Raw genomic sequence first — 25,128 nt, 5'->3', positions numbered from 1 at the left:
GTGTTCAGTAGCATTCTTCCCGATATGTCTGAAGTACTGTCAGTGGTTGAAGGTCAGAAAGAAACTGAGAGGATAGAACTGACTGCAGAAAATTCTGAGAGTTCCTCAGCATCTGTGGGTTCCTACTTTAGCGTGGAGCTATTTCAGTACCACGCCGGATATATAGCTCATCGGTGCGGGTAGTATGATGGAACATTAGCCACACCTGTGGAAGAGTTAATGTAAACTGCAGGAGGAAAACCTATCAGCTGGTTGTGCATGATTTCTGGGGAAGTTTATTTGTGCCTTCAGAAACATGGCTTGAGACAAAAAGCCAATTCGAGCTGACTTTTGCTCAGCTTCATGGCAGTGACAATTTGTCTAGAGAAAAGTGCATCATTAGTAAGTTATGTACAATATTTGATGAGCTTTGCCCCGATATACACAAAGAGATAAATAGAATTTACGCTACAACTTGCACGTTTATTCGTTTGTGCTGGCTTTCAACGAAAGACAGAGCAAGAATATCTGAGACAGCTCGTAAAAAAAGGGAGAAAATGGCATACGTCTACACAATAATCAATTCAGTACATAGTCTGTTTTATAAATAAAAGTTGTGTGTTTAGGTACATACTTTTCTTGACAGAACTACTGTATATAGCGTGTAGTTGCGTGTGATACTGTGTTTGTAAGCATCTCCCAAATTTTGTCACAGCATTTCAAGACTGATCTTATGAATGTTTATGCATATTTACAACACTGCTTCGCAGCTTCACTGCAGAGGAGAAATGGTAAGTAAACTTGTTTTTTAAGTATATAATCATAATTTACAGCAGGTATGCGGTTACGTAAATTTTTTTCAGTGCGATTAAATTAACAGTTTCTGATTTATTTGAATCAACGTTTCACATTTCATGTGTGTCAGTTTAGTTGTGATCTGATATTTTACCGATACGTTAGGTATAAGCTAAGATATCAGTTTTAACTGTAATATTTTAGCAGCAGAAAAGCAGTTTTGACATCTAAATTCTGATATAAAGAAAATCTTTCGTCAAAAACAAAAGTAAATGCGCATGGCCTGTCAGTTGCTTGTGAGCGCCTGCCTCCACGCTGACGTCACATCGTCAGCCAATGGTAGAGCGAAGAGCTTACTGCTCAACCTTATTATTTAGTAACCCTGCAAAATAGTAAAATTTATCTAAGATAATTGACTCAATATAGAGAAAGTCGCAAGTTATCGATTTTACCCTCAGTGTTCGATTTTACCCTCTTTTGCGGCAGAATAGTTCATAGTGGGGGAGGCCTCCGCAGTGTACAGTCACTGTAAAGAAACTGCTAAAAAAAAAAACAGAAACTACTGCATGATAAATGTGAAGCAAAGCACAGGACTATAGATAGAGAGACGCTGAATGAAACACATTTGACTTTGAAGAGAGCGGTGCATGAAGACTTCAGTGGCTACTGTAGTAGGACATTGTCCACTGATCTTTCGCAAAACCCAAAGAAATACTGATCATACGTAAAGGCTGTTAGTGGCATCAAAGTTAAGGCCAATTCACACTGTCCGTCACGTCACGTCACGCCGCTTTCCGTCAAAACATTCTGCAGTGCATTCAAAATGGCGGCATCCACTGTGGCAGCCCCACCGCATGACGTCACTTACGGCATCATCAAGGTTTCTAGGGAAGAAAGCTTTGACTGTTGACATCACCCACCTGTTGTTGATCATGTGACCCCCAAGCTCATTTCGTTGCAATACATGACCATGCTCAGATCTCTATATTTCGTTTTGACATGGCTAAAATTAAAATGAATGATGAAAGATTAACTGACGCAGTGAGGCAGCTGTCTGAATTTTATAACATGAGCATACCACATTACTTGCCCTTGACTACACTCATGGATTTTTGTTCATAGTGATGCCGTATTTAATATTTTACAATGGAATGAATAGCAATATGGCTGCAACATGAATTGAGAAAAGTACCGTGAGTAGAATCTGATTAGTAAATGGAATTTGTTTGTAAATTGCCAGGCATTTGTAATGTCATAAAGAAATGGGCTGCAACCTTCATGCACTGCAACAGTGGAAAACGCTTTTCTTGCGAAGTGTACACCAAGTAATGTATTAAAGTTGTTTGTTTAAATATGTGATAGTGGCAGGTTTGTTTATTGTTTAAGTGGCTCTCTGGATTGTATGTGAAACAGTTTTGCAAACATAAGTGGTCAATATTTATGTGGTTTCACTAGCTAACCCCAATACAAATAAGGCACTTGAACTACAAGGGGCGTTCAAAAAGAAATGAGGTGGAAGCATAATTACAGAAACCAGTACCTGTATGTTAGAAGTACTGACCCTGGCTGTTGAGACACTTGTCCCACTGTGACACAAGGCGGTGAACGAGTGTCCCATAAAATTCCTGGGGCTGTGATGTTAACCAGTTCCACCCATACAGTTGGATGTCATTGTCCGCACAAGTGCAGGTAAGGTTATGCTAACGTTCTTCATTGACCAAGACGGCACCCTTATGATTCACTTCCTGCAGCATGGGACAAAAGTGAATGCCCAGCGTTACTCACAAACCTTTACCACCCTTTGCCAAGTGATCAACTCAAAACGACCAGGCAATCTCACCTGTAGGGTCATTATGCTCCACGACAATGCAAAGCCTCATACAGCCAACACAGTCGCGGCACTCCAGCAGAAATTCGAATGCGGGGTTCACGGCCACTCTCCATACGGTCCGGCTTTCTCTCCCTGTGATTACATCATTTTTAGTCCCCTTAAAAAGGCTGTGAGGGGCAAACGATTCATCTCAGAAGACAATGTCCAGCTGTACCTGCAGAACTGGTCAACATCGCAGCCCCGGTAATTTTATGAGACAGCCATTCACTGCCTTGTGTCACAGTGGGACAAATGTCTCAACAGCCAGGGTCAATACTTCTAACATACAGGTACTGGTTTCTGTAATTAAGCCTCTGGCTCGTTTCTTTTTTTAACGCCCCTTATATTAAAAACCAAAAACATGATGGAAAGAAAACCTGTAGGTCTTGCATCTTGAAGGGAAAGGTACTAAGGGAGATATGACTATTACACAAAAATTTGCACTGGACTGGCAACCAAACTTCACCAATTTTTCATGGGATGGGATGACAGCTCATATACTGTGTGCCTTTTAGTAATTCTGGAAGCAATTTGACATATCAAATGAAGAAAGTGGTACTTCGACTTTCTAAAACATAAAATGCAACTCCTGTTCCTCAAGCTCCTTGTATGTGTGTGAAATTTCCCTTCTGTGCCACGTAATGACGTTTTTCAGATTCACGCTCTTTGTGTTGTTTTGCACTTCTGTTCAAAATGGTTCAAATGGATCTGAGCACTATGGGACTTAACTTCTGAGGTCATCAATCCCCTAGAACTTAGAACTACTTAAGCCCAACTAACCTAAGGACATCACACACATCCATGCCCGAGGCAGGATTCGGACCTGCGCACGTAGCGGTTGCGCAGTTCCAGACTGTAGCGCCTAGTACCGCTCGGCCACCTCGGCCGGCTGCACTTCTGTCTTCCTTCTCTAATGAACAAGCTATCCCTGCAGCCTGCAAACCATTTGATTCAAATGACTATAATTTTCGATAAATATGGACTACAGCATTGACGTATATACGCAACCGCAGTTTATATGTGCTCTTCACGCATTAAAAAAATAGAAAATGGTCTTGCAAAGATCGTAAGTCCCGTCAAACAACAGTTGAGGCCAGCCATGTGAGTTGAGATCATGCGACTTGAACTGACTTGACGTTGGACAGTGTGAAGGCACCTTCACATGACAGTGCCAGGACGTGACAGTGTCATGATGGACAGCATGAATTGGCCTTTAGTGTCCAGTCCCTAGCGAATGATTCAGGAACTGAAATTGAGGGTAATAAATCAAAAGCTGAAATTCTTAACTCTGTCTTCAAATGTTCCTTTAACAAGGAAAATCATGGAGCATTGCCCCAATTTAATCCCCATACCATTGAAAAGATGAGTGAAATCAGTATTAGTGTCTGTGGTGCTGACAAACAGCTGAAATGGTTAAAATTCGGCAAAGCTCCAGGGCCAGACGGAATCCCTATCAGACTCTATACTGAATTTGGAGTTGAGTTAGCCCCTCTCCTAACTATGATCTATCATACACCCCTCAAACAAAAATCCATGCCTAGCAGGTGGAAGAAAGGGCAAGTAACACCTGTCTACAACAAGGGTAGTCGAAGTGATTCACAAAACTGCCGTCCAATATCCTTGACAAGGATTTCTTGTAGAAATTTAGACCATATTCTGATCTCAAACATAATGAGGTATCTTGAATAGAATGACCTCCTCCATGCCAAGCAGCATAGATTCCTAGAACATCGACCATGTGAAACCAAACTCACACTTTTCCCACCTTACATACTGAAAGCTTTGGATCAAGGCGGTCAGGAAGCTGCAGTATTTCTTGATTTCCGAAAAGCATTTGGCTCAGTTCAACATCTATGCTTCTTGTCAAAAGTTGGATCGTATGGGAAACAAGTTAAATTTGTGACTGGACTGAGGACGTTTTGGTAGGGGTTCTGTAAATACATCTTCTTACAGATGGTTGCAGGAATTCGGCTGTTCAGTATATGCAGGTTGTCCAGGAAGTAATGCACGGCATTTTTTTTTTTTTTTTTGTTTGTTCAGCCGAAAACAATGCTACGAATGTGAAACGTTACGAATGTGTTATTTGAAGTCTCCTGAGTGAGTGCACCAAGTTACCATCACTTCCGACAGATAGCGTAGCTGCAGTACAGTTTCAAAATGGTGTCGGTAAGCGATGTACGTTACAAGCGACATGCCGTCATTGAATTTCTCCCTGCAGAGAAAGAAACTGCGGGGAATATTCACAAACGCTTGTGAAAGTCTATGGAGCATCTGCTGTCGACAGAAGTACAGATAGTCGCTGGGCACAGAGGATGAGGTCATCAGAAGGCGGTTCGGCGGAGCTCAATGATTTGCAGCAGTCAGGGAGACCATCCACAGCTGTCACACGTGACACACCTGAACTAGCCGCCTCAGACTTCCACAATGAGGAGGTAATGCACACAGTGAAGCACTGGCTCCGCCACTAGAACAAGGAATGATACTGACGGGCATACACAACCTTATTTTGCACTGGAGGAAGGCCATAGAATGGGATGGAGATTACGTGAAAAAACAGGGTGTGTAGATAAAACACCATCTTTTTGTGCGTGTAATTCTCATTACGTTCAATAAACAATTGTTGAAGAAAAAATGTGGTGCACTACTTTCTGGGCAACACTCATAGAATGTCGAATCAAAACACCTTTCAGCTATCTAACTTTCCAATTGTTATTTTATTTGAGCAACCAGTTTCGGCGCTACATTACGCCATCTTCAGGTCCTCTGACTGACGTGTAGGAAGATTCCCACATCTGGTCCAGTCAAAACAGGGGCCTGAATTCATTAACTGGTGTCCGTAGACTTTTGACGCAGCGATCCCTTCGATCATCACTTGCGGACTCATTACCTCCAAAACTGTAATAGCAGTTGGAAATTTAGACAGCTGAAAGGCAATCTGATTCAACATTCTATTTAATATGAAGGACACAGCATGTTATCTTGGATGGAGAGTCATCATCAGATGAAGAGGTAATTTTGGATGTGCCTCAGGGAAATATGTTGGGACTGTTGTTGGTCATTGTACCGTTTCTCAATCAAAAAAAAAGATATTTTATATTATTGTTGGTTAGATAGATATGGATTAATTAATTAAAACGTCAGTTAATAGATTTTATCTCTGCTAGTAACAATGAATTTAAAAAAAACACTGAATAATTGATAAGCACTGGTTGAGAAAACTACCTTAATGTTTCTTGCTTTGCAGGAGGCAATGCTATTGAAATGAAAAAGCATGGCACAGAAAACTTTTACTCCCTTTCCTAATTAAGCTGAACTCTGCCTTCCAGCGTCGTGATTACATCAGACTGGCGAGTGCATTGGTAGACGACATTTTTTGGAGGCCAATGACTGTTCTGAATATTACGCGGTTTGCATAATAACATTGCCCGGATTTGGGAGAAAAAGATCGGTAAAAATATCTCAGGGATTTATGAATTATAATCTGATGGATTGAACGGCGAATGAACGCTGACAGTCTCCAGAACGAGATTTTCACTCTGCAGCGGAGTGTGCGCTGATATGAAACTTCCTGGCAGATTCAAACTGTGTGCCCGACCGAGACTCGAACTCGGGACCTTTGCCTTTCCCCCAGGCTGTGGCTAAGCCATGTCTCCGCGGTATCCTTTCTTTCAGGATTGCTAGTTCTGCAAGTTGCGCATGAGAGCTTCTGTAAAGTTTGGAAGGTAGGAGACGAGATATTGGCAGAAGTAAAGCTGTGAGTACCGGGCGTGAGTCGTGCTTCGAACGCTGACAGTGTTTATCTCTGACCACCAAGCAATGCACCAGAACATCTCTTCGATGTATAATGGAATCACATACGACGTGAATAACGAGGAAAGGAATTTTCAAATAAAAACGGGTACTTAGCATCAAATTAACATAATTGTTAAACAAAAGTGTACAAGTGACACACAGCTTATCTCAGTAACCAAGTCACGTTCTGCTTTTTATATCATTAGACAAATGAATGCACCTACTACGTCATGTTTCACAGAGTTTTGTTTACACGTTTTAACTCATAGATACTTCTTTACAAAATAATTCATGGATAATTAAAAATACATCTTCTCATTAGTACAATGTCTCTTTCAATTAATATACAAATGTATTTATACGTGAAAATTATCTATAATAGCTTCAGGCGTTAATTAAAATTGGGTCTCCTGTTTTATACATTTATATATTTATAAAGTAACATTCATGATGACACTTATTAATGAACTTGCAACAATAATAATAGTTTCCTCAGTAAAGTGACCGCTCGCGATAAGCACGAAATCAGGGGTCGGGTCCTGGTCCGGCACAAATTTTTATTGTCGTCGCCCATTATACAGTTAAAGACAGTCCACATCCGCAACTACGAATACATTTCTTGTATTCTGCGAGTATTCCACCCTTGTGAATGCAGTAAACAAATGTGTAATTTTTTTACAAATTAACATTGCTAATAATGGTCCTGACTGCAGTAGTTCACTACACATATCGTAAGGTAACGAAACAGTATTAAATAGAATTAAAATTCACGACACAGTGAATGGCAGATTGTTATTCGCATTGACTGAAACCGTCACACTTCTGTAAAAACCATGTGGCTATTCGCTGTCACTATCCCGTTTATGTGTCTTGTTCTTCATCACTTAATGCGATGTGGCTGTATTAACCATTCTACCAAAGGGCGGTGTTGGATCCGAAACGTTGTTTTCACTGGCGCAGTAAAAAGCGACAGTGTGCGCTCATGTACGTTATATATGTAAGCCAAATGAACCTGATTCATAAGGGAATAAACAGTTTTAGTATACGACACGGCCTTGTGAGATGTGTCCTGATATTCCACCTTGTGGTAGGAAGTTTAAAGATAATTACATCGACTGTGGGTCTGCACTGTAATAAGAATGTTTCGAAATAATACAGCAAGCAACCATGTTTACACACAAAGCAATACGGCAGGAACGGGAAATACAATATAAAGTAATTCGGACAAATTGGAGGATTCCCTCATAGCGATCTCGAACAAAATATCTGAAATGGAAACTCATCTTTTCTTCCCAGGCATTTTCGGTAATTCACCAGGATAATTCTTGGAGCCGGCCGCTGTAGCTGAGCGGTTCTAGGTGCTTCAGTGTGGAACCGCGCGACCGCTACGGTCGCAGATTCAAATCCTGCATTGGATGTGTTTGATGTCCTTCGGTTAGTTAGTTTGAAGTAGTTCTAAGTTCTAGAGGACTGATGACCTTAGATGTTGAGTTCCATAGTGCTCAGAGCCATTTGAAGCATTTTGAATAATTCTTGGAAACAGAATCTCCATTCTTTGACCCGTCTATGACGTAGCTCTCACGGAAGATTTGTAGATGACTGGAGTAAATCTTTCTGCTCCTTTCGCACGCAGTATAATGTTGTGACCGTCGCTGGACTTCCTTCTAACAGTAGGCTACCGGTAGGTGACTCACGGGATGGGTCAGAAACTGCTTCATCACTCGTTTTCATAACGTATTGTACAACGAAAAACACTCCCAACAGCGAAGTGCAAAACAACAACAAAACAGACAACAATAGCTACTTCACATAATGCGGTCTATCGTTGGCGTGCCTAAAAGTCGTGGCAGAGGTGAGCGACCATTGTAATCACAAAAATAGAAATGGCTTTAAAATAGTTGGTTGGTCGCGCAATAGTAGTCTAGTCATTATTTATTATGCGTTTCGGGCTCTGTTCATCTTCAGATCATCTGGTGACAATTATACACTCCTGGAAATTGAAATAAGGACACCGTGAATTCATTGTCCCAGGAAGGGGAAACTTTATTGACACATTCCTGGGGTCAGATACATCACATGATCACACTGACAGAAGCACAGGCATATAGACACAGGCAACAGAGCATGCACAATGTCGGCACTAGTACAGTGTATATCCACCTTTCGCAGCAATGCAGGCTGCTATTCTCCCATGGAGACGATCGTAGAGATGCTGGATGTAGTCCTGTGGAACGGCTTGCCGTGCCATTTCCACCTGGCGCCTCAGTTGGACCAGCGTTCGTGCTGGACGTGAATACCGCGTGAGACGACGCTTCATCCAGTCCCAAACATGCTCAATGGGGGACAGATCCGGAGATCTTGCTGGCCAGGGTAGTTGACTTACACCTTCTAGAGCACGTTGGGTGGCACGGGATACATGCGGACGTGCATTGTCCTGTTGGAACAGCAAGTTCCCTTGCCGGTCTAGGAATGGTAGAACGATGGGTTCGATGACGGTTTGGATGTACCGTGCACTATTCACTGTCCCCTCGACGATCACCAGTGGTGTACGGCCAGTGTAGGAGATCGCTCCCCACACCATGATGCCGGGTGTTGGCCCTGTGTGCCTCGGTCGTATGCAGTCCTGATTGTGGCGCTCACCTGCACGGCGCCAAACACGCATACGACCATCATTGGCACCAAGGCAGAAGCGACTCTCATTGCTGAAGACGACACGTCTCCATTCGTCCCTCCATTCACGCCTGTCGCGACACCACTGGAGGCGGGCTGCACGATGTTGGGGCGTGAGAGGAAGATGGCCTAACGGTGTGCGGGACCGTAGCCCAGCTTCATGGAGACGGTTGCGAATGGTCCTCGCCGATACCCCAGGAGCAACAGTGTCCCTAATTTGCTGGGAAGTGGCGGTGCGGTCCCCTACGGCACTGCGTAGGATCCTACGGTCTTGGCGTGCATCCGTGCGTCACTGCGGTCCGGTCCCAGGTTGACAGGCACGTGCACCTTCCGCCGACCACTGGCGACAACATCGATGTACTGTGGAGACCTCACGCCCCACGTGTTGAGCAATTCGGCGGTACGTCCACCCGGCCTCCCGCATGCCCAATATACGCCCTCGCTCAAAGTCCGTCAACTGCACATACGGTTCACGTCCACGCTGTCGCGGCATGCTACCAGTGTTAAAGACTGCGATGGAGCTCCGTGTGCCACGGCAAACTGGCTGACACTGACGACGGCGGTGCACAAATGCTGCGCAGCTAGCGCCATTCGACGGCCAACACCGCGATTCCTGGTGTGTCCGCTGTGCCGTGCGTGTGATCATTGTTTGTACAGCCCTCTCGCAGTGTCCGGAGCAAGTATGGTGGGTCTGACACACCGGTGTCAATGTGTTCTTTTTTCCATTTCCAGGAGTGTATTTTGTTACAATCTTGAAAAATTACACACGCATATACACTGAAGTGCCAAAGTAACTGATATAGGCATGAGTATTCAAATACAGAGATGTGTAAACAGGCAGAACACAGTGCTGCAGTCGGCAACGTCTATATAAGACAATCTATATAAGACAACAAATGTCTGGCGCAGTTGTTAGATTGGTTACTGCTGCTACAATGGCACGTTATCAAGATTTACATGGATTTGAACGTGATGTTATAGCTGGTGCACGAGCAATGGGACACTGCATCTTTAACGTAGCGATGAAGTGCGGATTTTCTAGTACGATCATCTCACAAGTTTACTGTGAATATCAGGCATTTGGTAAAACATCAAATCTCCGACATTGCTGTGGCCAGAAAAAAATCCTGTAACAGTGGAACCAATGACAACTGAATCGAATCGTTCAAGTGACAGAAGTATGACCCTTCCGTAGATTGCGATATATTTCAATGATGGGCCATCAATAAGTGTCAACATGCGAAACATTTAATGAAACATCATCGATAGGGGCATTTGGAGCCGAAGGCCCACTTGTGTACCCTTGATGTCTATACGACACAAAGATGAATGCCTCGTCTGGGCCATCAACACCGACAGTAAGCAGTAGGGCAACAAGGACATTAGCACATTTTGTTAGTGTGGGTTGCCTACATCAGGGGGCATGTATGCACTCAGGGGCAAACATATTGTTCTCCTTTGATTGACAGGTCCTTAACCCATTGTTTTACTAAAAGGTTCCTTCCTTTTGATTGACAGGTACTTCATCTATTGTCTGCTGCCCCATCCCCCACCCCCAGGAAAAATCCAACTCACCCCTTCCCCACCACAGGTACACTTTTGATATCAATTTGACTGGCTACTTAATTAAACTGATCAATTAATTAACTTCTCCCCCTCTGGTAAAACCCCACAGCACCCTTCCCCCCTCTGCTCTCGGAAACTGGCGGGAAAAAAGACTCAGTTGATTGGTCATTTGGAGGATGACTGCTGTGTATGGAATATTGTTTAAACAATTTAGACAATGTATCGAATATGTTAAATTATTTATGGCAGTGTATGGAACATAGTATATTTATTTAGTTAAAGAATTTGTTCGGAAATCGAATTGTTTAAACAGTTTAGGCAATAAGTGGAATATTGTTTGTTTAAAAAATTTATGGGATTCAAGGCAGTGTATACAATATAGTTTACTTATTTATTTAAAGAATTTTTCAGGTAATCGATCCCTCTCCTCACCACCCCATCCCCTCGCCCCCACCCCTCTCCTACCTGGAAGTTGGCTGCTTGGCAGTGGAGAGGAAGGCTCTCAGAAGGGAAATTCAAGGGTATATTGTTTATTTATAAAAAAATCTGTTTGCCGGGGTTGGATTTCTCTTGCTCATCATTCTCTGCTGTTTGGAAAGATGCAGGTCTTGTAAGAAGTAATTAAATCGATCACCTTTCTTTTAATTCCAATTGCGTGCATCACATGTAATTACACAGTTAAAAACTTTCGATTGTGAAACACGTATCGCCCGCCATCCGCTCTCCACTGGACCACACAGAATGCCACCACTCATGCTCCCTGGAGTCGGGATGCACTGGCGGCCCCTGTGAAGTGACAACACGGCTGTCAGTTGCCAAACCACACTCAGGTGTTAGTTCAGGTCTTGCGAACATGAGGCAGCAGCATCCCTTTCATACATGGCATCTGAGAAATACTTCTTGAAAGTTATGCCTACCCAGACACCATTGCTGGCACGATGATGTTCACATCTCGTGCCTTTCTCTCTGCAGTCCAACGAGATGTTCACATAATGGATCACACTCAGTGAAATGTTTGCATAGTGGCTCACCATCGCAGGCGCAACAAAAAGGTTCTCAATGTTCTACTGGCATCACAGGTCTATCTAAATAAGATCCAAGTCTTCCCTCTGAACAAGCTACAGAAATATCTTGCAATTCTTCCCAGAATAGTGCAGGGTGCATTGTTTCTGGCAATCCTAATGGGACATGTGAAACTTGTCAGCCGCACACACGTGTTTACATGCCCAGCGAGGCTGATGCATCACCAGAAGATGTATGCGTAGCATGACTGGAATTTTCAGTGTCCTACAGCCACTGGTCTGGATATGTACTAATACCACAATATCAGATGAGTGGCGCCATCACACCAGAGATGGACATTCTGCTTCAACTTGTCTTTGCACACCTGAACAAATAATACATCACCTTGCACTCAGAACTTTCTGTAGATTCCTTGCCTCCATCTTGTTTGAACCAGTCTGTAGAGGCTCCTATGTCCCAGCACAAAGGATGTCTTGTGAATGAATGGAGTATTCTGATTGGCTCTTACTGAATTTACCCACCAAACTGCTGATGATGCCAGTGTGGGAGCACTGTCTGCCTTTTTTTCTCTGCAGACGAGAGTTTCAACAACAAAAATCATGTTGTAGCCGAAGATCATACCACTATTTAGGCATTATGAATGGTCAGTGCAAAAGGGTCAAAACTGAGGTTGAAGAACTATATTTTTCATGTTAATCTGTCCGTTTTCAAAAGCTACAAGCAATAAAGTCACATTATGTTGACACAGGCAACAGATCAGCAGCTTTCTATTTTTATTGTAGATTAGAATGAACTGCTAAGTTTTAAGTTTTCCCCTTACATTTTGTTGCCGTTCCATCTGTTCTTATATTTTAAAGCAAAAGGGGCGTTGCTTATGATTTCTGTTCTCCCACTGCTTATCTGTTTCAGATGAACAGACATGAGCAGTGCACACTTGAACGATTTTCAGTGTTGCTTCCCGTTGCTCGTCTGTTTCTAAAGCACATGATGCCTCTTTCTTTCGTGCTTGAGGTGTGGATTGATGATTTGCTTGTCATTTGGGTTGCATAAGAGATGTGGCAGCAAAAGGAATGCTTTGTGATTACTATTTTAATCCATAGGCACACACTGGGATAAAATATATCCTACTGAAACTTTGATAATGTTGGTAGAAATATTACATAAATTCTTCTACTATGAGCTTCCACAAACCTTTCAATCAACTGTCCCACCTTGTAGCTATGTGAAAGTTCCCCACTTTCATGCATTGTCTTATGTAAATGTGCGTCTTCTAGTGCCTGGGTAAAAAATACCCCACACTTGTGTTAACATAGTTGCTGTAGCCACCGTTCCTTGGGGATAGATTGCAGATTCAAACATGGTGAAAACATTGCAGCCTATGTAGAACATACTGCAAACTAATACAAGATAAATAATGGGTCAGAGAGCAAATATGACCACATTTCAGATAGTGATCATCATACACATACTGAACAAGTGGTATATAATGATGTGGATAAGATCTGCACAACCAAGAAACCCTCGCCCTCACTTACCTATTGTGATGTGTGGTCCATCCCTGGAGTGGAAGAGCCAAGACAGAAGAAGGCTGGATTGTTTTCTGGAAGTTGAGAGGTGTGCCCCAGAAAAGCAGCATAAAACTATGTGCAAGAGTTACTGCAGGTTAATGTGAAGGAACATTAATTTTCAGTTTGCAAATAATGTATCAGCAATGATTCTGATTACATATGTAACAGAAATTATCCAGAATACACTGTCATTCTGACATTTAATTTTTGTCATTATGAGAAGTGAGTATTTACATCTTAAAAATCATTAAATACATCTTTAAAATGTTTGAATGTTATGATGACTACATGTACATTCCGATTTCCTGAATAATTTCATGAAAACTTATTTGTTTCAAACAAGTGTAGACCTACTTATGGGTTAAATTCACTTGGAAAAAGAAAAGAAAATTCATGTAACTGTTATCTAATATCAACCTGCAATTATAATTTCACATTAACACCAGTTGTTATGTCACACATTTTCTGATTCTATTCAGTTATGTTGTGCATGCACAATTGTTCGCCAAAAATGGACAAACTATCACTAAACTACATTAAAGACATACATTTCTTGAACTGACGTATGTCCCTTCTGTTGATTGTAAAATTGATGTACTAATTCAGAATCCTTCACGAGTGTGGGTGCAATGACACACCAAATTTTCATTGTTGAAACGAGTCACTTTCCATTTATTTTAAATTGCTTGTACTAATTCAGTAACCCTCATCGGTGTGCACACAACATTTCACCAAGGTTGCATTGGAGTTGGATGAATGGTATAGGACTGTGTATGGAGCAAAAAAATAAATATTCATTTTTGTAAACACTCTAAGACAAAAGAAAAATGATGCACCATGAAGCAATTATCCAAATGCAACATCTACATCTACGTCTATGTGATTACTCTGCTATTCACAATAAAGTGCCTGGCAGAGGGTTCAATGAACCACCTTCATGCTGTCTCTCTGCTGTTGCACTCTCGAACGGCACACGGGAAAAACGAGCACTTAAATTTTTCGGTGCAAGCCCTGATTGCTCTTATTTTATTGTGATGATCATTTCTCCCTATGTAGGTGGGCGCAAACAGAATGTTTTCGCAATCGGAGGAGAAAACTGGTGATTGAAATTTCATGAGAAGATCCCATCACAACGAAAAATGCCTTTGTTTTAATGATTGCCACTCCAATTCACGTATCATGTCTGTGACACTATCTCCCCTATTTCGCGATAATACAAAATGAGCTGCCATTCTTTGTACTTTTTCGATGTCATCCGTCAGTCCTACATGATGCGGATCCCACACCGCACAGCAGTACTCCAGAATAGGGTGGACAAGCGTGGTGTAAGCAGTCTCTTTAGTAGACCTGTTGCACCTTCTAAGTGTTCTGCCAATGAATCACAGTCTTTGGTTTGTTCTACCCGCAGTATTATCTATGTGAACGTTCCAATTTAGGTTATTTGTAATTGTAATTTTTATTCTGAATGTAGTCTGATTTCCTCATATGCATATCGATTGGCGAGTGTTCATGAGAGGACCTCAATCCACTACCTAGCCTAAAAACCCCCATGTGCGCTCAACAAGTACGCTGCTATCCGAGTAGCTGCTTCCCGCTGACCTATCAGTGGGAGTCCTACAAATCCCCATCCGATAACACAACCAGAAATCTGCAGACAAGACTGTCACAGAGTTGATGAAGCCTGTGGTTGAGACCCTTAAGTTGGCTCCAAACCAATAAAACCAGTTGACTCTCAGAACGATGCTGCAAATTGCAAGCTCGGCTTGTACTCAGCATGCGAGGCCAGCAGTCTTCACCACCTCTGCCTCAGAACCCATGCGACAGGCATCGTTGGTGCCGATGTGAGCCACAACTTGCAGACAATTGCATCCTATATGCTCGATAGGTACAGGGAAGGCCACCTCCATATCTCAGATGAGGCCCCCTGGAAGATATATTGAGTGGACATTGGCTTTCTTTCCAGCCCTGAACGCCATCTGCCTACGGGGTTCCATAATGCGCCTCATATTGGAGCTCCCAATAACTAACAAACCCCTGCCCACATATTCTTGCTTGAACCCCCACAGGGAGAATAGGTGAGGCCATAAGGCCAGCCCACACAATGGCCCCCTCAGGGGGCTCAGCATTTAGTTGCTGGGTACGGGCTTGGCAACCACGGGGTCCCTGAGCTGGGGACTGGGAAGCGCCACCAGTCCTCAATACCATAAGCTCTGAGCGTGCTTCAACGACCACCGTAAGAGGCGATGGTAGAACGTTGTACGGTACAGAGCCCGGGTATCTTGGCTTAACTGCCTGGGTCGCGAGGATGGTATAAACCTCTATAAAAATAACCTCAATCTGAAGGTGTGCTGTGCGCCGAGGAGATGCATGGCTGTTGAGGTAGAACAGTTGGTAGCGGGCGACCTCTGGGGAACCTGCCGCTCCCTGGTTGTATTAGGCTTACCCAGGCAAGCAGGGCTCTGTCTGGGTGGACATTCCTTTCCCTAGCTGCTCGTGGGACCACCATGAAAAGAAATATGAATAGTGCACAAGCACGAGTCTCTAAGAAAGGAAAGTTCAATGCTTTACAGAATGACCCCCAATCGTTCCCTTCCCTGCGCACACCAGGGGAGGAACGGCGATCTAAATTACCTGGTGAGACGTATTCTCCTCAATTTCTGGTTTGCAGCCAAACAGATGGGGTCTCATTCCTGATCACAAAGCCTCAGTTTTTTGTGGAAAATTTAGAGGACAAGTTTGGAGAAGTTGAGGGCATGTCTAAAATGAGGTCTGGAGCAGCCATACAGACAGCATCCCCAGCACAGTCACGGGTATTGCTTGCTTGTGACAAGCTCGGTGATGTTGCAGTCTCCATCACGCCTCATAAGAGCCTCAATATGGTTCAGGGACTTATTTTTCATTGTGATCTGTTGTTGCAGTCTGACGACGAGCTCTACAAATCTGGAACGCCGTGGTGTCTACTTTGTATGGCGTGTCTTCAGGGGACCTAAAGATAGTAGGGTCACCACTGGAGCCTTCATCTTGGCTTTCGAGGGAGACACCCTGCCCAAAAAGGTCAAGGTGATGATATATCGATGTGATGTTAAGCCTTACATCCCTTCTCCTATGTGCTGCTTTAAGTGCTGGAGGTTTGTGCATATGTCATCGAGATGTGACGCCAACCCTACCTGTCGGGATTGTGGACGTGCCTCCCACCCCAACGTCCCATGTTCGCTGCTCCCTGTTTGTGTCAACTGCGGACAGAAACATTCACCTTGCTGGTCAGACTGTGCGGTTTATCAAAAAGAACGGAAGATTTGGACAGGCTCACTTACACAGAGCCTAAATGCAAGTACGACCGACTTCACCCTGTGCACATTTCATCGACATTTGCTGCAGTAGCTTCAATGTCGCCATCCCTGGCGATGAGCCCCCATGCTCAGCCGATTTTTGTGAGCCCTTCAGCCCGGCCGTCTATTCCTGCCCCCCAGGTAGTTGGGGGAACACCCTCTTCCATTGCTCCCCTGTTATCAACATCGGGAGTAACAACCCCTCCTTCTTTGGGGACTTCAGTCCCCACCTCTGAGCCGAAGAAGTGCCCGCCTACTCCGGCTCCCCTCGCGCGGAAGGGATTGCTTGGTGCCCTCCCTTCCACAGTACTGCCCCTCCAGATGTCAGCTGAAAAAGGTCTTCATCGGTCCGTGAGACTTGTTCAGAAAAGCCCACCCAGCCTGATAAACCGGGACTCTACCAAAAAGAAGAAAAAGCAAAAGGAGAAGGACATAGAGACAGAGAAGGAGTTCACTGCACCTGAAGATGATGTGGAGCATCTAGCGTCCACTCAGGAGCTAGATGTTGCTCAACCCTCAGCTCCTATGGAAGTTGATCAGGCTACTTTGCAATCAGTGGCGGCGAGCGCTTCTAAGGCGAAACCTATCCCCCCCAAAGTTCTTTCATGTCTTCACAGTCGGATACCATTATCCTTCAATGGAATTGCCCAATGTTTTTTCTACCACCTGGCTGAGTTGACACAGCTTTTGTGCCGCTTCCCTGCCACTTGTCTGGCCCTACAAGAAACCTGGTTTCCTGTTCGGTGGACCCCCTCCCTGTGTGGCTACTGGGGTTACTAAAAGAACCACATAGAATATAACAGGGTGTCTGGTGGTGTCTGTGTTTATGTTCTTGCCACTGTTCCTAGTGCCCCAGTGCTACTTCACACAGCTCTCGAGGCTGTGGCTGTTAGAATCCGGGCAGGAATGGAACTTACCATCTGTTCCCTCTATCTTCCCCTGGATGAAGTTGTCCCTCTTGCCGACCTAGCTGCCTTGTTCGCCCAGCTTCCCCCGCCATTCCTCCTTTTGGGGGACTTTAATGCCCACCACCCTTTATGGGGTGGGGCCCAGATCTCGGGCGAGTGTAGGAACGTTGAGGCTCTCTTAGCACAGCTGGACATTCACCTCCTTAGCACTGGTGCTCCCACATATTTTAGCTTGACTCATGATACATACTTGGCCATTGACCTCTCTCTTAGTAGCCCAGGTCTTCTTCCATACCTCAGTTGGAGGATCCACGACAACCTCTGTGGTAGTGACCACTTTCCTATCCTGGTTTCTCTTCTTCAATCCCAATCACCTGACCACCTGCCACGATGGTCTCTTTGTGGAGCTGATTGGGCAATCTACACATCAGCTACTATGGCTATTGCCCCGCTTCCTGGTGACATTGGTTTGGCAGTGGACTAGGTCACTATGGCCACTGTTTCTGCTACCGAGGCAACTGTCCCCTGCTCTTCAAGTACCCTAAGGCGTAAGTCAGTCCCTTTGTGGACACCAGAGATTGCAGAAGCTATCTGGGACCGCCGGCGAGCCCTACAATGACACCGGCATCATCCTTCCCTAGAGAATCTGGTTGCCTTTAAACAGCTGCGGGCCCGGGCTTGGTGATTAATCTGGTGGAGCAAACAGGAGTGCTGGGAACGATATGTTGCCACCATAGGTTCTCGCACCTCCCCATCTCAGGTGTGGTCGCGGGTTCGGCGCATTTTTGGCTTTCGCCCTCATGTGTCTATCCCTTGCCTTTCTCTTCGGGGAACACTTTGTGTACTGACCCAATCACCATAGCCCAACATCTGGCAGAGTACTTCGCTCGTATTTCTGCAACAGCAGGCTACAGTGCAGAACAACCCTCCTACAGCTCTATAAGGCCTTAGTCCAGTCCTGTCTTGACTACAGAAGCATGGTGTACGACTTAGCAGCACCTTCAACGTTGCAGATCCTCAACCCGATTCTCCATTGTGGCATCAGACTGGCGACAGGTGCCTTCCGCACTAGTCCGGTGACTAGCCTTCTTGAAGATGCTGGAATCCCTCCCCTACGATTCCGCCGACAACAGTTGCTTGCGTCATACACTGCCCGCGTCCATGCCTTGCCCGACCACCCAAATTGCAGGCTCATTTTTCCATCTTGTGCACTCCCCTCCCCACGACGGCGGCCTAGGTCGGGTCTCCCAACCGCGGTCCGTGTTCGCCCCCTTCTCTTGTCACTTGCATCCTTTCTCCTTCTTCCATCCTTCCGGCTCTCTTCTTCTACCCCTCCTCGGTCCCTCCCTCACTTGCGGCTTTGCTTGGATTTGTCCTGTGACTCAAAGTCCTCCGTTCCACCTGCCAGTCCTCGTCAACAATTCCTGGTTCTTCTTGCCTCATTTCACGATGCAGATGTAGTCTACACCGATGGTTCTGTAGTTAATGGATGCACTGGGTTTGCTTTCATCCACGGTGACTACGTTGAGCAGCATTCCCTGCCTTGTGGGAGCAGTGTTTTCACTGCAGAACTGGTTGCTCTTTATCATGAACTCGCTCACCTTTCCTCCTGCCCTGGGGAGTCACTTGTCATATGCAGTGACTCCCTGAGTGGATTGCAGGCACTCAACCAGTGTTTTTCTCGGGACCCTTTGGTGCGTGGTATTCAAGATGCTGTTTTTGCTCTCGCTGAGAGAGGTCATTCAGCGACGTTTGTGTGGACCCCGGGCCACATGGGCATTCCAGGAAACGAATATGTCGATTGGTTGGCCAAGCAGGCCACCACTTCACCACCCCTGGAGCTTGGTCTCATGGAAAGTGACCTCTGGTCAGCCCTACATCGCAAGGTCTGCGATGTCTGGAGCTCTGAATGGTCTGTCTTGAACACGCCAAATAAGCTCTGCATGGTCAAGTCGTCTACGGCCGTATGGAACTCATCCTTGTGGGGCATGCGTAGGGACTCAGTTGTTCTCTGCCATCTCCAAATTGGACATACACGGTTGACCCACAGCTGTCTCCTTCATTGTGAGAACCCGCCCAAGTGTCGCTGTGATGCAGGGCTGACAGTGGTCCATCTTCTGATGGACTGCCCCCTTTTAGCCCCCATGCAGCAGTCGCTTAATTTGCCAGCTGCACTTCCTTTAATTCTAGGTGACGATGCCTCTATAGCTGACTCAGTTTTATGTTTTATCTGTACAGCTGGGTTTTATCACTCGCTCTAGTGTGGGCGCTCTGGCATGATTTCTCAGGCTACACCCACTCCTGCAACTTTTAATTGTGACGTGGATACCAAAATAGTGTCTTTTATGGTAACAAGTTGTGTTGGTACCTCTATCAACACTTTCCAGCTGGAGGTTCTTCATTTGTAGTTGAGTGGTTGACCTTTTACCTGATCCGTCCACCACTGTAGTCTGTTTTACTCTAGTCAACTATTTGCTCCGCTCTTTTTAAGTGTCCTCTATTTTGTGTTACTGCAGTGTTCATTTTAGCTCTGTACCCCTTTGTGTTCCCTCCCTCTGGGTGCAGAGGTTACGCTTTTACTGTATAGGCCTTTTACAAGTATGTCTGTTTGGAACAGGGGACTGATGACCTCTATGTTTAGCCCCCATCAAACCCCAAAAGCAACCAAGCAACCAACCACACAATGGCCCTCTGTCTCAAGTTTTGCAAATGCATTACCATCCATCAATCACCCTACAGATTCATTGTCTTAGGTGCACTACACGGTGCCTTGGCAGTAGAGCCCTTGCTTGAAACAAGCGACACATGAAGTGTCCCATTCACTGTTCCAGAATCTCTGCTACCACTACATACTGAGGTGGTAGTCTGAAGGCGACTGATCACAACCAAAACCACATCCAACTGTTCACGAACAGCAGCCAGCTCCTCCCACATCTCCACACAGCAGGGACACATCCTACAAATCCTATCATGACTGACTGAGGAGTAAACAGTAAAAACTGGCAGAAACTTAGATAAATAACTTGTTGCCCTCCTAACATGTAACCAAGGGATGTTGATATCTCAATGAACTATGTAGTGGGCTGCTCAGAAGAAATGACAACTGAGCTGCAGACGGCCTGAATTTACACTTATAGGTAACAAATATGTGAGACTAAACTTCTTAAAGACCAAAACATGCAAGCAACTGAACAAATGTGTACTATCAAGAAAACACAGGAAAATGCAAATAGGTAACTTGATACCCTGGAGATGCCGCAGGCGACAGCTGGCACAGATCTGAGCTGCTAACTATGCTGATTAGACTGATCACTAGTCTCAAAACAAACAGCTGAGTACCTACTGCACTATTGACTAACTGAATATACAATTACAAAATGTGAGTTTACACTCTGAGCCTGTTGTTCTGCTAAGAACAATAACATTATTATAAACATATGTTTGCAATTCTGGCTGATACGTGCATTGCTGAACAAGAGGAGTTCTCTTATGGGGACAAGGAACTCACTGTAGTGGTATAGAAAGGCACGCACTTCATTAGGATCTTTCTTACTTTGGCGCTCCTTGTAACAATAAAACGCACCTCCATCTGTCTTCGTGTTGTGTACTTGAGCATACTAAAAAGTAATGAGCCTCATTTGTGTACTTGAGCATACTAAAAAGTAATGAACCTCACTTTTTTTTAACTTCTAACTCTGGGCAGCTCATTGTAACATAATAAGTGGAGTAGTTAATCAAGAGTTTTCGATAAAAATCACCCATTGGTTCAGAATGATTCTAGGCCTGTCGCAAGTTTATTTCTAAAATGTGACAACTTCTGGAGTTGTCCTCTGTTAAGAGAAAATTGTAGATTTAAATCCAATCTCTACAAGAATCTAGGCAACGATGGCGTCCCATTTTAATTAAATTGATGTGTCTGTGTCTTAAGAAACTGAAACTGACAAAATATGCATTTTCAGTTTTTGAGGAGTTATCCCCTTTTAGTAATAAGTGATTGAATTTAGTAGTCAATGGTTTGAATTTAATATCAAATGCACAGCTGCTGCTGTTGTCATGGATTTAACATTATCCAAACCACATTTATTCATTTCATGCCCAGTAATGCTCTAAACTGCCAACAAGGTACTTTGATCCAGCACTGCAAACACAAACTATTATTAACTTTGGATAGTTAACAACATATGCAGACAAATATTGAGCAAGCATTAGCAGATAAACATTTTGTCTTTAATATTACTGGAGAAACTGCAGATGGTTTTGAAGAAATAACTTTTCTGCTAATGGTTTTTGTTCATTTCTGAAGAGACACTTTTGTGTTATTGTTTATAGAACACAATGAATACCTAAATAAGAAAACCTGTTAGCAACCTAAATATTAGTTTCAGCACAACAGTGTTTCACTAGGAACGGTCCTGTTGGAGGTAGCATGCCATACTCTTTTTTACATCAAAAAGTGAAAACATAAAACAAACAAACAAACACACACACACACACACACACACACACTGGATAAAGAATTTGCTTGAATCTGTTAGGTTCCCTTCAAGGTATTTTAAGAAACAATACCAAAAGTAGACAAATAAACACAAAAATGTAGTGTACTGTACTAATCTCTAAAGATAAAATGACACTATCTCCACAACAATGTCAGTGACTCACATTGAATACAGAATGGCATTTCATTTGGCACATCAACACAGTTTCCTTTTGGAGCTTCTCAAGTTTATAATCAACACAAAGTCAAATTAGTCACAATTTTTGCATGATATTTTTATTAATATTGATATAACAATGTAACAACGAACAACAGAGGTCATGTGTTCCGAAGTTCACACAGCTGTCCAGTATTTGCTATCTGAATGTTCAGCAGCACCAACTTTCAGACATTCCAATTGCACTAAGCAATGCAGAATGTGTCTGTAACAAAGAAAACCCATACATTTGCATTAATAGTCAGTAAAATCTGCTATTGTTTTAAGCTTATCACATGTAATGATAAAGATAAATTAAATATTTAGTACATATAATTTCTTTCATCATTTAAACCTGTCTATTATAAGTTGCTCTAGAAGTTACAAAAGAAGGCAACTGTGATATATTTCATCTGGTTTAAATGAAATTTGGTTTATTAAAGATATTACACTGATCTGCCAGAACATTATGATCACTGACCTACTATCAATATAAACCCATCCAGGCAATAGCGTCACCTGGTGAGGAATGACTGTTAGTCTCACACACACACACACAGAGTGCATGTAGTATCAGTGAGTGTGCTTTCTGTGTGTAGAACGGGGAAGATACACAATCTGTATGAGTTTGACTGAAGGTAGATTGTGATGGCCCAGAGGCTCAGCGTAAGCATTTCAGAAACTGGACAGCTTGTCAGATGTTTGAGGAGTGCTCTGGTGAGTGTCTTCAACATGTGGCGAGACCTGAGTGAAACCACATCCAGATGTCGTGGAGTTGGCTGGCAATCTCTCATTATGTATAACAGATGTTGTAGGCCGGGGAGACTAGTAAAACAGAATAAGCAGTAAACTGTGGCAGAACTAACATCCTGGTCAGAGGACAAGTGTGCCTCAGTGCACGGTGCACCAAACACTCCTAAAGATGGGCCTACACAGCCAATGACCCATGCATGTGTGAATGTTAACACTACAACATTGGCAACTATAACTGAAATGGGCATGTGACAATTGGCACTAGATGTTGGTGCATTGTCAGAGTGTTGCACAGTCTAATGAATTCCAATATGTTCTTCATCATGCCAACGAGAGGGAGTGAATCCATCATCTTCCAGGGGCACAGCTCCTTGACATTTGTAATGTGGGATGGAAACAAGCTGGTGCCATCTCTGTTATACCTTGGGAAACACTCAGTGGGCATCCATTGGTCCAGTGGATCATGTGCAAGGCACCATGACAGCCACGTTGTACCATAAACAGGTTGCAGACCACGTACTAAATCTTGTTTCCCACTGCCAGTGTTATTTTGCAACAAGATAGTGCACCATATCATGAATGTGATGGAATGGTTTGAGTAACACAGTGGTGAATTCCAGCTGATTTGCTGTCCCCCTGACTTGCCAGATCTGAACCCAATCTGTGGGGTGTGATTGAAGATGGCACATAGCATCAGAGCTCTTCACCCCCACCCCCCACCCCATCCCTGGAATTAGGTAACTTGTGTGTGCAGATAAGGTGTTGACTCCCTCCGGTGAGCTGCCAAGGCCTCATTACTTCCATGTCATGACATGCTGTCAATGTTATATGCCAAAGGTTGACATACCGGCTATTAGGTAGGTGGTCTAATGTTCTGGCTGATCACTGCATAAGAGCAGTTCTAAGAAACACACTGTTTGAGAAAACATTTTTGTATATGATTTGTATCCATGATAACTGAATGGGTTTAGTCTTAGCAAAAGAAATTATATTAAACCTACTATCAGTCTGAAAGCTACACTCGTATGAAAGAGACATAACAAGGGAATAAACAGTTCTCAATTTATCATTTCATTTCCTTGTCATTGAAAACTCATCATACCAGTTCTAGGGTTTAACATCTGAGTGACTTGATGGATGACATCAAGGGAAGGATCAAGACTGCTGGCTCATTCAAAAACTTCCTACAGTAGAATCACTTGGCAAATATTGTTGAATCAGTATAGAAAGTGCAAATATATGTACTCTTATTACTTCCAGACTGCCTACTTCTATTTGGCAAGAATAAGTAACACAGAGAGGAGCCTAAGGTTGATAGTTTGTAAGAAAGTTTCATAAATTGATTTATGAAGAGCCCAACAAAGGAACAGGGGAAATCACATTTAGTAAATTATTAAGGAGAGGAAATTTAAACTTTCAAGATTACAAAAAATACTTAAAATGCTTCAGTCAAGTGTAACCAATACAATTATCAAGCCAAATTTAATGACTGTAGAGGAAGTACCTTAGAAAAAATAACAATTGAAATTATATCATATAAAAGACGATACATGCAAAAGAAGAACATGTGTTGCCACAAAAGAACATGGTAAGTCCATCACTTTCTAGATTCTTGATTTACCTTACAAAACACATATCACTACATGTTCAATGTGGGCATAAGAATTTAAGAATTCATCAGGTTGCTGCAGTTGATACTCACGTAAGGAAAAAAAATCTTCAGTTTGTAACATGCATTTCAAATCATAGTCCTATCTTGTATAATCTATTGTTGAACATGAATGACTTTGTAAGGCCTTTAATTCACTCTTGTGGTTCCAAAAGCCTTAATCCAGTCATTTGGTAACTCTGCAATAGTTTTCTACTTTATTGAGCTAAAGTTTTTATCATGTTTCATTAAGAGTGTCCTTTTATCGGAAATATTATTTTGGAACTATCTATGGTTGATGTAGTGAAGATGTAAAAACATATGGACAATGTAGTGAAGATAAAGTTAGGTAAAGTACTAGTAGATAAAGTTAGTGAACTGCTTATAGATGTTGACTCTGAAATTATTGGTATATCTGAACACTTCTTAAATAAGGAGATAATTCAGAGGCTTCCTTTACCAGGATACAGGTTGGCTGGCAGCTTTTCTAGGAGCTCTTTGCGGTGTGGGGGAGTAGCCATGTATGTGAAAAACGG

General features: G+C 43.4%; 1 protein-coding gene across 1 annotated transcript in view; it reads right to left on the bottom strand.

Moving 5' to 3' along the window:
- Positions 1-22,255: 22,255 nt before the first annotated feature.
- Positions 22,256-25,128, bottom strand: part of LOC124547947 (venom serine protease-like) — a 295,517-nt gene continuing 292,644 nt past the window's right edge. The window contains exon 8 of the mRNA XM_047125144.1: positions 22,256-22,417. Coding sequence (XP_046981100.1) covers positions 22,398-22,417 — 20 coding nt within the window. The 3' untranslated portion in view covers positions 22,256-22,397. The remainder of the gene's footprint in view (positions 22,418-25,128) is intronic.

The sequence above is a fragment of the Schistocerca americana genome, chromosome 1 (genome assembly GCF_021461395.2).
Source record: "Schistocerca americana isolate TAMUIC-IGC-003095 chromosome 1, iqSchAmer2.1, whole genome shotgun sequence".
In the NCBI taxonomy this organism is placed as follows: Eukaryota; Metazoa; Arthropoda; class Insecta; order Orthoptera; family Acrididae; genus Schistocerca; species Schistocerca americana.
This window is presented reverse-complemented; position numbering and strand designations above follow the sequence as displayed.